The sequence below is a fragment of the Ostreococcus tauri genome (assembly GCF_000214015.3).
Source record: "Ostreococcus tauri WGS project CAID00000000 data, contig chromosome 02, whole genome shotgun sequence".
NCBI classification, from domain to species: Eukaryota; Viridiplantae; Chlorophyta; class Mamiellophyceae; order Mamiellales; family Bathycoccaceae; genus Ostreococcus; species Ostreococcus tauri.
In genome coordinates this window covers 901,670-913,811 of record NC_014427.2, presented here as the reverse complement: position 1 = coordinate 913,811, position 12,142 = coordinate 901,670, and the positions used below count along the sequence as shown (strand labels likewise).

The 12,142-nt window shown below is 65.8% G+C and overlaps 6 protein-coding genes across 7 annotated transcripts; 3 read left to right on the top strand and 3 right to left on the bottom strand.

The window, feature by feature from the left end:
- Positions 1 to 45: 45 nt before the first annotated feature.
- OT_ostta02g04650 (Ribosomal protein L9, C-terminal) lies at positions 46 to 1,035 on the top strand (the record flags this gene model as incomplete). The annotated part of the gene is made up of 2 exons (XM_003075260.2): positions 46 to 150; positions 508 to 1,035. The coding sequence occupies 2 exons, from the start codon at positions 46 to 48 to the stop codon at positions 1,033 to 1,035; spliced, it is 633 nt and encodes a 210-aa protein (XP_003075308.2).
- A 146-nt stretch (positions 1,036 to 1,181) lies between these two features.
- On the bottom strand, positions 1,182 to 1,601 carry OT_ostta02g04640 (unnamed product; the record flags this gene model as incomplete). Its single annotated transcript, XM_003075259.1, has 1 exon — positions 1,182 to 1,601. The coding sequence occupies one exon, from the start codon at positions 1,599 to 1,601 to the stop codon at positions 1,182 to 1,184; it is 420 nt and encodes a 139-aa protein (XP_003075307.1).
- An 839-nt stretch (positions 1,602 to 2,440) lies between these two features.
- OT_ostta02g04620 lies at positions 2,441 to 5,377 on the top strand (the record flags this gene model as incomplete). Of its 2 annotated transcripts, none has more annotated exons than XM_022985173.1 (1): positions 2,441 to 3,463. In XM_022985173.1, one exon carries the CDS (start codon positions 2,441 to 2,443, stop codon positions 3,461 to 3,463), a length of 1,023 nt encoding a protein of 340 aa, XP_022840854.1. The 2 variants fall into 2 exon arrangements, with proteins under 2 accessions (XP_022840854.1, XP_022840853.1); XM_022985172.1 differs by lacking the exon at positions 2,441 to 3,463 and adding an exon at positions 3,491 to 5,377.
- A 678-nt stretch (positions 5,378 to 6,055) lies between these two features.
- Positions 6,056 to 8,086, top strand: OT_ostta02g04610 (RelA/SpoT; the record flags this gene model as incomplete). Its single annotated transcript, XM_003075257.2, has 1 exon — positions 6,056 to 8,086. The coding sequence occupies one exon, from the start codon at positions 6,056 to 6,058 to the stop codon at positions 8,084 to 8,086; it is 2,031 nt and encodes a 676-aa protein (XP_003075305.2).
- A 182-nt stretch (positions 8,087 to 8,268) lies between these two features.
- Positions 8,269 to 11,319, bottom strand: OT_ostta02g04600 (Glycine-tRNA ligase, alpha subunit; the record flags this gene model as incomplete). Its single annotated transcript, XM_003075256.2, has 1 exon — positions 8,269 to 11,319. One exon carries the CDS (start codon positions 11,317 to 11,319, stop codon positions 8,269 to 8,271), a length of 3,051 nt encoding a protein of 1,016 aa, XP_003075304.2.
- Positions 11,320 to 11,530: 211 nt separating this feature from the next.
- Positions 11,531 to 12,142, bottom strand: OT_ostta02g04590 (unnamed product; the record flags this gene model as incomplete). The annotated part of the gene is made up of 1 exon (XM_022985171.1): positions 11,531 to 12,142. A coding segment is annotated over one exon (612 nt), but the record flags the coding sequence as incomplete, so codon positions are not given.

Genomic DNA, 12,142 nt, shown 5'->3' with positions numbered 1-12,142 from the left:
CTGGACGCGGCTGTGGGACACATCATCGAGTCATGACTCGTCGTCATGCCGACGCCGACCACCGTCGCGACGTCATCGCGCGACTCGACGACGTTCGACATGTTCGCCGCCGTCCCCGTCGCCAACCTGCGCGCGTTGAAGCCGAACGCGGTGCGTCGATGCGTTCGCGATGGACGCGCGCGCGTCGACCCCGCGCGCGCGGTCGAGGCGTCGACGAACGACGCCGTGTCCCGCTCGAGGGTTTCCGCGCCTCGCGGGATCGGTCGCGACCGACGCGCGCGCATCGGAGGGGCGCACGCGATCGTCCATCGACGCCGACGCGAGGTGGATTTTATCCCCGTCGTGCGCGCGCGCGCGGTCGGCGTGGACGCGGTCGCGCGCGCGACGACGGGCGGATGGATGCGGGCGGGCGTGGGGGGTGTAGGGTTTTCAGCGCGGAGACGTCTCCGCGCGCGACGACGCGAACGCGACGACTGACGAACGATGCGCGATGTTTTCGAAACGTAGCTCAACAACACCTCCGCCACGCTCCCGCGCTCGAGCGGACGCGTCGGATTGGTCGTCGAGGCGAACAAGCGCGCGAACAAGACCACGAAGGCGGTGCTCCTCAAGACGTCGGACGCCGGCAAGGAGGGCGACATGGTTGAGGTCTCCAACGGCTTCTTCCGCTCCTACCTCGAGCCGCAAGGTCTCGCGACCAAGGTGAGCGCGGAGTTGATGGCTGAATTCGAGAAGAAGGCTGCGGAAGCGGCCGCCGCCAAGGCGAAGGAGATCGCCGACGCCAAGGCGCTCTGCACGGCGCTCACCACCATCGGCAAGTTCACGGTGAAGAAGACTGTTGGGGAGGATGACAAGATCTTCGGCTCGGTCACCGCGGCTGATGTCGTCGAGGCAATCAAGGCTCAAACCGGCAAGGAGTTGGAGAAGTCTGCGTTCGCCGTCCCGGATGTCTCCACCACGGGCGTCTACGAGGTCGTCGCGCAGTTCCACAAGTCTGCCAGGTGCACGTTCAAGGTGGAGGTGCAAAAGGCTTAAGTAGGTGCGAACGTGATTCATATATTGATTGTTTACGCGCGAGTGCGCCGCGGAGGAGGACAGACTAGCTTCAATTCGTCGACGGGCGACGACTTAGGTGAGATTCACAAAGAGTTCGATTGTAAATTTGCTCAGCTCTCGATCGATCATTCCCCGTCGTTCTGCGCCGCCTCTCTGAGCCACTGACGCACGACGCGGTCGTCTCGATCCTCGGCGGCGATCTCGTACGGCTCCCCCGCGTAGACGAGGTCGTCGCCGTCGCGGATCTCGTACGCGTCGACGCCGTCCTCGGGTTCGGGCGTCGCGCGCGCGCGCGCGTTCATCTCGTCCACCCAACGAAACTGGATCGGCACCAAGGCCAAATCAACGAGCGCTTCGCCGAGTTCATACAAGGCATCGCGAAAAGACACCGCGCTGTACCTCGCCGGGGCGAGAATTTGTCGTAACGCGCGTCCCCGGCGCGGGTTTTCTTCAATCTCCCTCGCGCGCGCGCGAGACGCGAGTGACATCAGGACGCACGTCAGCACGAGTGCGAACGCGTGCACGCGCGCGCGTCGACGACGCATCGTCGTCCTAAACTCGCGCACTCCAACGCGTCGCGTCGACGTGTGCGCTTTCCGCGCGTTCGCGCGTCCGAGGCGCCCGGCTGGGTGCCAACAATGACGAAACCTCGCGAGAACGAACCCGCGCGCGTCGTCGACGCCGCGTCACACCCCCCCGCATCACCCCCGGCATCGCACGCGATGTTCGAACGCACGCGCGCGCACCGCGGCGGCACCGCGACGGGAGTCCGCCGACGCGCGTCCGTCCTCGCCGTCGTCTTCGCCGTCGCCGCCGCGCCCGCGGTTCGCGCGGCCCGGCCGACGCCCGCGTCCACCGACGTCGCCCCGCGCGCGCCGTGGTCCACCACCTACGTCTGGTCCACGCGCACGCCGGTGCCGTCGCCGCCAGCGCCGCGCGGGGTCGACGTCGTCGCCGCGCGCGGTCCGTCCGCCGCCGCCGCCGCGTTCGAGCCCGCCGCCGCCGCCGACGACGCCGTCGACGTCGACGACGCCGTCCGCGCGAGCGTCGTCGCCGACAGACTCGCCCGCGCCGTCGACGCCGCGACGGCGTTCCACGGCTACGCGTCCTCGAGCGCGTGGCTCGACGCGGTCGCCGTCGCGTTCGGCGTCGTCGATCCGAGCCTCCTCGCCTACGTCGCCGCGCGCGCGTCGAGGGACGATTCCATCGTGACATCACGCCTCGGATGACGTCGCGACGACGTCGAGGCGACCGTTCGCGTCGTGGGCGCCACCGCACGCGCGGTGCGTGTCGTCACGCGAGGTCCACGGACGACCGCGGCGTCGGCGGCGTCGCGCGGGGGAACGAGCCGTCGGCGACGCCGGCGTCGTGACATCGCGACGCCATGTCGCGCGCGCGCGCGCCCTTGTCCACGCTCGACGTCGGTGACGCGAACGTGCGCGCGCGCGATGCGGCGTCGACGTCCGTGGCGTCGTTCGCGTCGCCGAAATCAACCTTTTCTGTGGCGACGGAGCGAATGGATGATCAATTCGGAACGTCGGGACGGGAACCCCCCGAGCTCGCGGTCGTCGACGCCGGCCGGCGACGTGCGGCGAGCGCGTTGAATGTCGTGGTCGAGCTCGACGCCGCGCGCGAGCGAGAGCGCGAGATCGTGGCGTTCGCGAGGGAGAAGATGCACGAATTCGACGCCGCGTTGCTCGCGCGCGCGCGCGTCGAGGAGGATTTAATGTGCGCCTTGGGCGCGTCCGAGCGCGCGCGGGTGCGAATGCGATGGCGATTCGCGACGTGGGCCGTCGTGCGGGAGAATCGCGCGCGCGCGGCGGAGGCGCGGGCGAAGAGAACGCGCGCGCGCGCGATTCGGTTGGAGAATCAATTGCGAAAAGTCGAGCGATACGTCGAACTCGCGGCGAGAGATTTCGACGCGTTGCACCTCAAGCTCGAGCGCGAGGCGCGAGAGGCGAGAGAGGCGCGAGCGAGCGAGCGACGCGCGGTGGACGCGCTCGCGGCGGAGAGACGCTTGAGCGCGGCGGGGGAGACGTCCGAGCCGGCGCCGGCGACGCCGCCGTCCAGACGCGCGGCGAACGCGCGGCGCGCGGAAGCCAAGCGCGCGTGCGCGTCCGTCACCGAGCACATTCAAACCTTATTGGCGTCGTCACCGAGCGCGCAGTTGCGCGACATCTCCAGGGCGCGAGACGACGCCGCGCGACGCGCGCGAGAGACGCTGACTTCGCGCGCGTCCGACGGCGACCTCGATCCCGAGGACATCGTCGCCCTCATCAGCGTCCACGCCGTCCAGCGGTGCGCCGAACGTTCGACGAGCGACGGCGAACGGGCGTTCTATCGCGCCGCGAGACGGTTCGAGTCCGTCGCCAAGGCGTGCGTCGACGCCCGACCGACGCCGTTGTAACGTCACGCCGCGGCGACGTCGTCGTCAATGCTCGCCCCGTCGCGCGCGTCCAAGCGGCGACGACGATGGACGTCGATCCTTCTCGTCCTCGCCTTCGTCTCCATCGCGCTCGGCGCTCGAAGACGACGTCTCGACGATCGTCGCGCGACGCCGAGCGGTGATGATGACGCGACGGTGATTCAAACCCCCCGTCGCCCCGAAGCGGTCGCCGCGCGCGACGGCGTGGACGCGCGCTCGGCGGCGCACATCGGCGGTCGCGCGCGCGACGAGCGCGACGCGAACGGCGCGACGGCGTCGAGCGCGGCGGCCGCGGCGACGCGCGCCGGGGCGACGCCGAACGCGAGCGTGGTCGTCGTGACGTTCGCGAACGCGCGCGTGGGCGACGCCGTGGTGAATTGGGTGCGACACATACGTGCGTTGCGCTCGAGCGCGCTCACGGGCGTCGTCGCGGCGCTGGACGAGGGGGCGTCGACGCGCGCGCGGGCGCTGGGCGTCGCGACGTACGCGGCGACGCACGACGATCTCGATCACGACGCGTCGCACGCGAGTGCGAATTGGCGCGCGTTCTGCGCGATGATGGTCGGGGAACTCGTGCGGGTGGTCGAGGCGGGATTTCACGTCGCGCTGTCGGATGTGGACGTCGCGTGGACGCGCGACCCGACGGCGTACTTTTTGTGCGAACGCGACGTCGACGGGTGCGAGGAGATTAAAGACGCGGACGTGATGATCAGTAGCGATAATTTGAGTCCGACCACGGATTGGGGACGTGGGGCGCGGTACGCGCGCGGGGGGGTGTTCAACACGGGCGTGGTGTACGTGAAGAGCTCGGCGCGCGGCGCGGCGTTCTTACGAGAATGGCGCGAGCACTTATTGGCGACGACGGGACCGTACGCCGCGCTCACGAGCCATCAGCAGGTGTTCAATAAGATGGTGCGCGAACACAACGCGTGGCCCGGGATCGACGTCGCCGAGGGCGCGCCCGAGAGGACGAGAGTGTTGGAGTCGGGCGCGCCGCTCTCGACGGGGTTGAAAATCAAAATAGGCGCGTTGCCATTGAAACTCTTCGCGAACGGGCACGGATATTTCGTCCAGGGCGCGAACGCGCGAGGTGGTGATCGTGAAGACGATCGTCTTCGCCCCTACGCCGTGCACGCGACGTACACGTTCGACGGGAGCGGGAACGACGCCAAGCGGTATCGATTCAAAGAGGCTGGTTTGTGGATGGGAGACGACGACGACGCGGCGACGGAGACGACGTATCTCACGTTTGACTTTCCAAACGTGGACGTGAACTCGACGGAGCCGAACATCGGGGATCACGTGAAAGTCGCGCGGGCGAACGTTCGCGCGTTGATAAAGGCGTTCGCGTACGCCGTCGCCCTCAACCGCACGCTCGCGATTCCCCCGTCGCCGTGTCGCTGCGACAAGGTGTGGGGCGGGCACGACAACGTGTTCAAGGCGAAGTGTCGATACCCCGGCGCGGATTCGGAGAACTATCTACCGGGCGTGTGTCCGCTCGATCACTTTGTGTCGCCTCGAAAAATCAAAGCCGCCGGCGGGGATTTCGTCCCGCTCGCGAGCGTCCCCCCGGACGCGGCGCGCGCCGGGACGCGCGTCGATTGGAACGCGACCGACCGCACGATTGACGCCATCGCTCGGTTCGACGCTCCCGTGGTCTCTCTCGGGTCCATCGACGCCGCGCCCGAGCTCGACGTCGACGCCATCCGCGACCGCTCCGCGCGCGCGCGCGCGCTCGCGGTGCGCCGCGCCGCGTCCACCCCCGAGCCCTGGTGCGCCGAGTGTTTACCCGACAAGTGCGCGCGATGGATCCCCGCCCACGTCCTCGCCCTCGGCGCGGTCTTCCCAGCGCGCGGCGGCGCGCAGGAGATGTGGTGCGTCGATTTCACATTGTAACCGCCGCGCGCGCCCGTCGTCCCACGCGCGCGCGCGTCCCCCGTCGCCCCTCTTCCGACCACGCGTCGATGTCGCGAGATCACCTTCGTCTCCACCCGTGGCGTCCATCGCGCCCGACCGACGATCGACGCGATCGACGCCGATCGCGATCGGCACACTCGTCGTCGCGGTGACGGTGATTTTTAAATCACACTTTCCCGCGCTTTTTCCACCCTGGTCCCTCGGTGGGCACCGTCGATGACGTTTCGTCGTCGACACACATCGACGCGCGGCGACGCGCGCGACGATCGACGCCCTCGACGCGCGCGCGCGCGGACGCGGGAAAACTTTCTCCACGACCGACGCCCGCGCGCGGGGTCTCGGCGCGCGCGCACGCGGCGAACGCGGCGGTCATCCCGCGTCGACGCATTCGCGCACCCATCGGCGTGGACATCCATCGCGCGGACGACGGCGGACGCGCGGACGACGGACGCGGCGTCGGAGGGCTGGGGATCGATCGGCGGTTTTTTACGCGCGCGCGGTGACGAGCGCGAGGCGCGCGCGGGGCGTCGCGCGCGCTCGAGGACGGGATCTGGTCAACGCGACGCATCGTTTCGGTCGACCTCGACGCTTGGGCGCCAACGGTCGACGGGGGTGTGAATTCTCAACCGTAGGCGGCGGATGATACCGAGCGGGGTCATGTACGGATCATCGCCCACGGTGCGGCGGAGTGCGTTTGGGAAAAATGCGTCGCATGAGAATACTGTCAATGGAATGAGTGATCGGCGGGTGGCGGCGACGCCGTTCGCGAGCGGGACGTCGCCGGCGACGCGAGCGTCGCCGGCGTCGCTCGGAAGCCGAGGGTCGTTCGCGAGCGCGTCTTGGAGTTCGATTCAAGGTGCGTCGCCGGCGAGCGTGCATAAGAGTGGACACGGGATGGACGATGCGTTGGTGCGAACGGCGAGCACGGAGCCGGCCAAGGTGAAGGTTGTGGGATTCGACGTCGGGGGGAAGGGGGACGTCGGGCGCTCGAGCGCCAAGCCCCCAGTCGGGTTGCTTCGCGCCGAGCTCGCGGGGGACTTTACATGCGACGTTTTCGATAGCGATGCGTATCGACGCGCGATGACGGTTGCTCCGGAGATATTTGCCGAGCCCACGGTGCGGGACGCCTTTGACTTCGCCGCCAAGTCGCACGCGGGACCGGGGCTAGGCCCCCATTTTGATCGATGCGTCGAAACCGCCGTTACGCTCGCCAAGCTTGGCATGGACACGAAGACCGTGGCCGTTGGACTGTTGCACGACACATTGGACGTAACGTCGTGCGAGGTGGATGAACTTCGCGAGCGCTTCTCCGACGAGATCGTCTCCTTGGTCGTCGACCTCTCTCGCGTCCATCGCGTGTCCAAGCTGCATCGCGCGTCGGGACGTAGGCTCGAAGTCGAGGAGCGAGCGCAGTTTCGCGCCATGCTCCTCGCGATGACGGATGCGCGCGTGGTCATCGTCAAGCTCACAGCGCGTCTGATCAAGATGCGTAATCTGCAGAGCACGTCTGCGTCACAGCAGCAAAAGTTCGCTGAGGAGACGCTGAACATTTACGCCCCGCTCGCCGCGCGCCTCGGCATCTTTGCCGTCAAGAATGAGCTCGAGGATCTGACTTTTAAGTGGATGAACCCGGCAGCGTACGCTGAGATCTCACAAGTTCTCGATCAGCGTGAGATGATCGTTTCTGCGCTCACAAAGCTCGATGAGGGACTCGCGTCTCGCAACGCGCAAGTGGTCGACTTGTGCGGTCGTCAAAAGTCCGTGTACTCTGTGTACAAGAAGATGATGGACAAGGGTCATAAACTCGATGAGATTATGGATTTACGAGCGATACGTATCATCATCGCCGACGGCGACGACGACGATGAGTCCGAGCGCACGTGCCGGGAAGTTCTCGAGTCCGTCCACTCCATCTTTACTCCGGTGAAAGGACGCCTCAAGGACTACATCGCGAACCCGAAGGAGAACGGCTACCAGTCGCTTCACTCTTGCGTGCGCGATGAAGCCGGAACTACGTTTGAGATTCAGATTCGATCGGCATCGATGCACAGAACGGCGGAGTACGGTGTCGCGGCGCACTGGCGTTACAAGGAGAATGAAAAGTCGACGACGAGCCCGAAAGTTGATCAACAGATTCAGTGGGCGCGCTTCATGCTGTCCTGGCAAAATGAACTCGATGATCAGCAAAAGATCCGTCCTCTGCGCACCGCCGCCGCCGTGGACTGTGGTGCGTCACTCATGCCGTGCATGTTCCCCACGCACGCGCACGACTGCATGTTCAACACGGCGGAAGGTTTCTGCCAAACGTGCGATGCCGAAGACGCGTCTCCGCACTACGTCATCGTCGTCGTCGACGGCGCGGTTTCGATTCGTGAGGTGAAGCCCGAAAATACTTTGGCCGATCTAGACTTTGAAGATAACCGGGTCCCGGGAGGCGCCCGATCGACCGAGTTCGTCCGCATCTCTGGCATCAAGGTCAACAGAGAGAAGATCGCGATCGCCGACGCGGCCAAGACGACGCTCAAGATGGGCGACGTCGTCGAAGTGACGCGTTCGCGCATCTCCCCCTCGGCAAACAAGAGCTGGGATGAAACCGACAACGTCTCGGTGTTCGAAGAGCTCAACCTCGAGGTTCGCGGACTGCCCAAGTCTGACGCCGTAGACTCTCAGCGTGTTCACCTGACGTGAGAATGAGACACGCGTCCGTCTGTACACCACCTTGTACGCACTGTACCAGTACACTGTACCAACCCGACACACAACACTCCACGAGATGATTCGTCGCATTATAGGCGCCACGACATACAGTTTAATGAAATGATGAATAGTGTTGTACACCACATATCGCGCAGCTGTCGCTAAATATTAGTTTAAAGACCACCCGGGAGCTCGCCAAAGTCGAGCACCCCGGCGGGCAGACGCGCCACCGCGGCGCACATGGCCACGCGGTTGCGCTTCAGCTCTGGATCTTCCGCCATGACGAAAACCTTATCGAAGAAGGCGGTGGACGCATCGTCCATCTCGCACACGGCGGCGATCAAGTCGGTGACCGAGCATCCCTCGGTGATTTTCGCGCGCGCGGCGACGTACGCGGCGTGAAGCGCGCGCTCTTCGTCGCACTCAAAGCTCGCCTCGTTGATGGTCAAATCCGTACCATCTTCCATCTTACCCCGGACCAAGCGCGTAGGTCGGCTGAGTACGCGCATACACGTCTCGAGCGACTTTTCATCCGCGGACACGAGCTGAGCGACCGAGGCGCTCGCCAACGCGGGGTTATTCCCTCGCTCCTTGAGCACGGCGCGCACGCGCTCGACGTCGTTCCCGGCGTCGATGAACAACTGCTCGAGACGGCGCGTGATAAAGGTGACGCATTCATCGACGCGCTCGTTGGAAACCGGCACGGGTTGCTTCGTCGCGGCGATCTCGACGAGGGATCGCATATCGCACGTCGCCCCCGACGCGACGAGCGTCTGAACCAACCCGTACGCCGCTCGGCGGAGGCCAAACGGATCGGCGGACGCCTTTGGTCCTCCGACGACGGCGAACAAGCCGACGAGGGTGTCGAGGCGGTCGGTGACGGCCACTGTGATTCCCGCCGGCGTCTTCGGGAGCAAGTCTCCGGCACTCCGCGGGAGGCACGCCTCGAAGATTGCTTCGCTCACATCCGCGGGCAAGCCTTCCTCGCGCGCGTAGTGTCGACCCATCGTCCCCGCCAACGCGGTGAGCTCCATCACCATGGACGACGCCAAATCCGCGCGAGCTAAGCCCGCGGCATGCGTGGCCGTCGCGACGACCGCGGAGTCGTACCCGAGCACGGCGGCGACGTCGGAAACCAGTCCCTCGACTCGCCGCGTCTTCTCCAACATGTTTCCGAGCTCCTGCTGGAACGTGATGCCGCTGAGCTCGGGCTTGAAATCGGCGAGCTTCTTCTTCAGATCGGATTCGTAGAAGAACTTTGCGTCCTCGTAACGCGCTCGAAGTACGGACTCGTTCCCGTGCTTCACCACGCCCTCGTCGCACGGTCCGTTGGCAAAGGTGACGAAGTGCGGCTTGAGCGAACCGTCGGCGTTCTCCACGGGGAAATATCGTTGATGCTTGCGCATCACCATCACGAGCACTTCCTTTGGAAGCGACAAAAATGCCTCGTCGAAGTCCCCCGTGATCACGGTCGGCGCTTCCACGAGGTTGGCCACCTCCTCGAGGAGGCCCTCGCGAGAGCTCTCCGGGACGTCGCCGCCGACGGATTTCGCCGCCGCGCGCGCGTCGCTCCAAATTCGCGACATTCGATCCTCAAAGTTCACGACGATGCCCTCCTTCTCCAGGAGCGCGTGATACGCCGCCGCGTTCGCGACGGTGTGGACGTCCGTGACGTCACCCCGCGTGCGCAAAAGGCGCGTCGTCGTGCCGCTGTGCACGCCGAGCGCTTCAAACGCGAGATGGCGGTCGCCGTGCGCTCCGACGAGCCAACGAAGCGGTCGCGAGAAGGCGGCTTCGGAGTTCGCGGCCCACCGCATCGTTCGAGGAAACGTTATACCGGCGATAATCTTCGGTAAGACGTCCTCGAGCACGGCCGAGGCTGATCGGCCCTCCTTTTTCACGACGGCCCAGACGTAGTCGCCGTCCCGCTCCAACGCGCTCGCGTCGACGCCGTTCTTCTTACAGAATCCCATCGCAGCCTTGGACGGGGTCACGCCGTCGTCTTCGAACGCACGGCTCAGAGGAGGTCCGCGCACGCGCTCTTCCACGTCGGGTTGTCCCGGACTCAAAGCCTTGATGTCAATCGCGAACCGGCGAGGCGTCGATCCCACGCAGACGCCCTCGTGCGTCAATCCCGCCGCCGCGAGCGCGGCGTCGACGGCGTCGAACAACTGTCGCGCCGCGCTCGCGACGTCTTGCGGTGGCAATTCCTCGGTACCGAGCTCGATGAGGCAATCCGCCGCCATCGTGGGCGCGGCTCCCGTGGTCTCGATCGAGGACGTCCCCGGCGTCGCCTCGGGCAAACCCAGCGGATATCCCAGCTCCTCTCTCCGAGCGACCCAAAGCTGTGCCGTCTCCCGAGCGAGGCGACGCATGGAGGCGAAGAGCTTTTGCCGTTCGGTGACGCCCACGGCGCCTCGAGCGTCGAGGACGTTAAAGGCGTGCGATGCCTTTAACAAATTGTCAAACGCGGGCAACGGCAGGCGCGCGTCGAGCATGCGCGTCGCCTCGGCGTCAGCCAACTCGAAGCGTCGTCGATGCGTCTCCACGCTCGCCGCGTCGAGGTTAAACACGGACATTTCGTACTCTTCCTGCATGCGCATTTCCCCGTACGTCATCGCGTCGTTGTACGCGATGTCCTTGAAGTGATCGACGCCTTGAAGCGCCATTAAAATCCGCTCGAGCCCGTACGTAATCTCCACCGCCACCGGCGACACTTTGAGCGATCCGCACTGTTGAAAATACGTAAACTGCGTCACCTCCATCCCATCCATCCACACCTCCCACCCTAATCCCCACGCCCCCAAGACTGGGGACTCCCAGTTATCCTCCACGAAGCGCACGTCGTGCGCCGCCGTGTCGATCCCCAGCGCCTCGAGCGAGCCCAGATACATCTCCTGCGCGTCACTCGGCGCGGGTTTCAAAATAACCTGAAACTGCGTGTGCTTTTGCACCCGGTTCGGGTTCGTTCCATATCGCGAGTCATCCGGTCGCACCGACGGCTCGGGGTAACACGCTTTCCACGGCTCCGGGCCGAGCGCGCGGAGGAACGTCGAAGGGTTCATCGTCCCCGCCCCCACCTCGGTGTTGTGCGGCAGCGCCACCGCGCATCCTCGCGAGCTCCAGTAGTGTTGTAACCGCGCGATCGCCGCCTCGAACGTCGGGACGTCCGCGCCCGCGCGAGGCGTCGCGCGAGGTCCCGGACGCGTCGACGCGGACGCCATCGCGCGCGCGCGGGCGAGCCGTTTGCCGCGCGTCGACGTCACGCGCGCGCGCGTCGCATCGCCGAGCGCGCGCGCGCTCGGACGGAGTCGAGCGACGACGGACATCGAGGCGACGCGCGGGCGAATGAGGGTTTGCAACGCGCGCCGAATCACAAACGACGTCCACGAAAGAGCCAATCACAGAAGACACATCACGGACGATGAACTGACGTTAACGATCGGGATATCGAATCATCGCGATGCGATGGACGCTTTGTGAGACCGCTCGACCGCGAGCGCGAATGAACGCGGCGTCGGCGTCGTCGCGCGACGCCGTCCCGGCGTCGCCCACCGGCGAGAGGTACTCGTACACGGTTTGCGACGCCACGATCGCCGGTCCCTCGCGCGCGTCGTCGACGTCGCGCCACTTGTACTTTGTCACCACGCGCGTCGATTTCACGCTCGGCGACCCCGAGCGATTGCGATCGAGGACGATCTCCGCGAGTTCGCTCGTCGTCATCGTCCGCGCGTCGTCGTCCCGCGCGCTCGAGCGCGCGGTGATTTTATAAAACACCCGCGTCCCGTCGGATGTGGTCAACTTTAACACGTTCGGGTCATCGATGTCCCACTCGATCTCTCGCACGACGTCGCGTCCGCCGCCTCGACTCGTCGCGAGCGCGTCGACGTTGAACGCGCGGTCGAAGACGACGTCCCCGCGTGCGTTTCGCGCGAACCGCACCGGGTACGTCGTTCGACGCCCGATCTCCCTCCGTTCGCGCTCGAACGTCTCGATGTCTCGCACGTACGACGTCCCGAGCGGGGCGGAGACGTCGACGCACGTCGC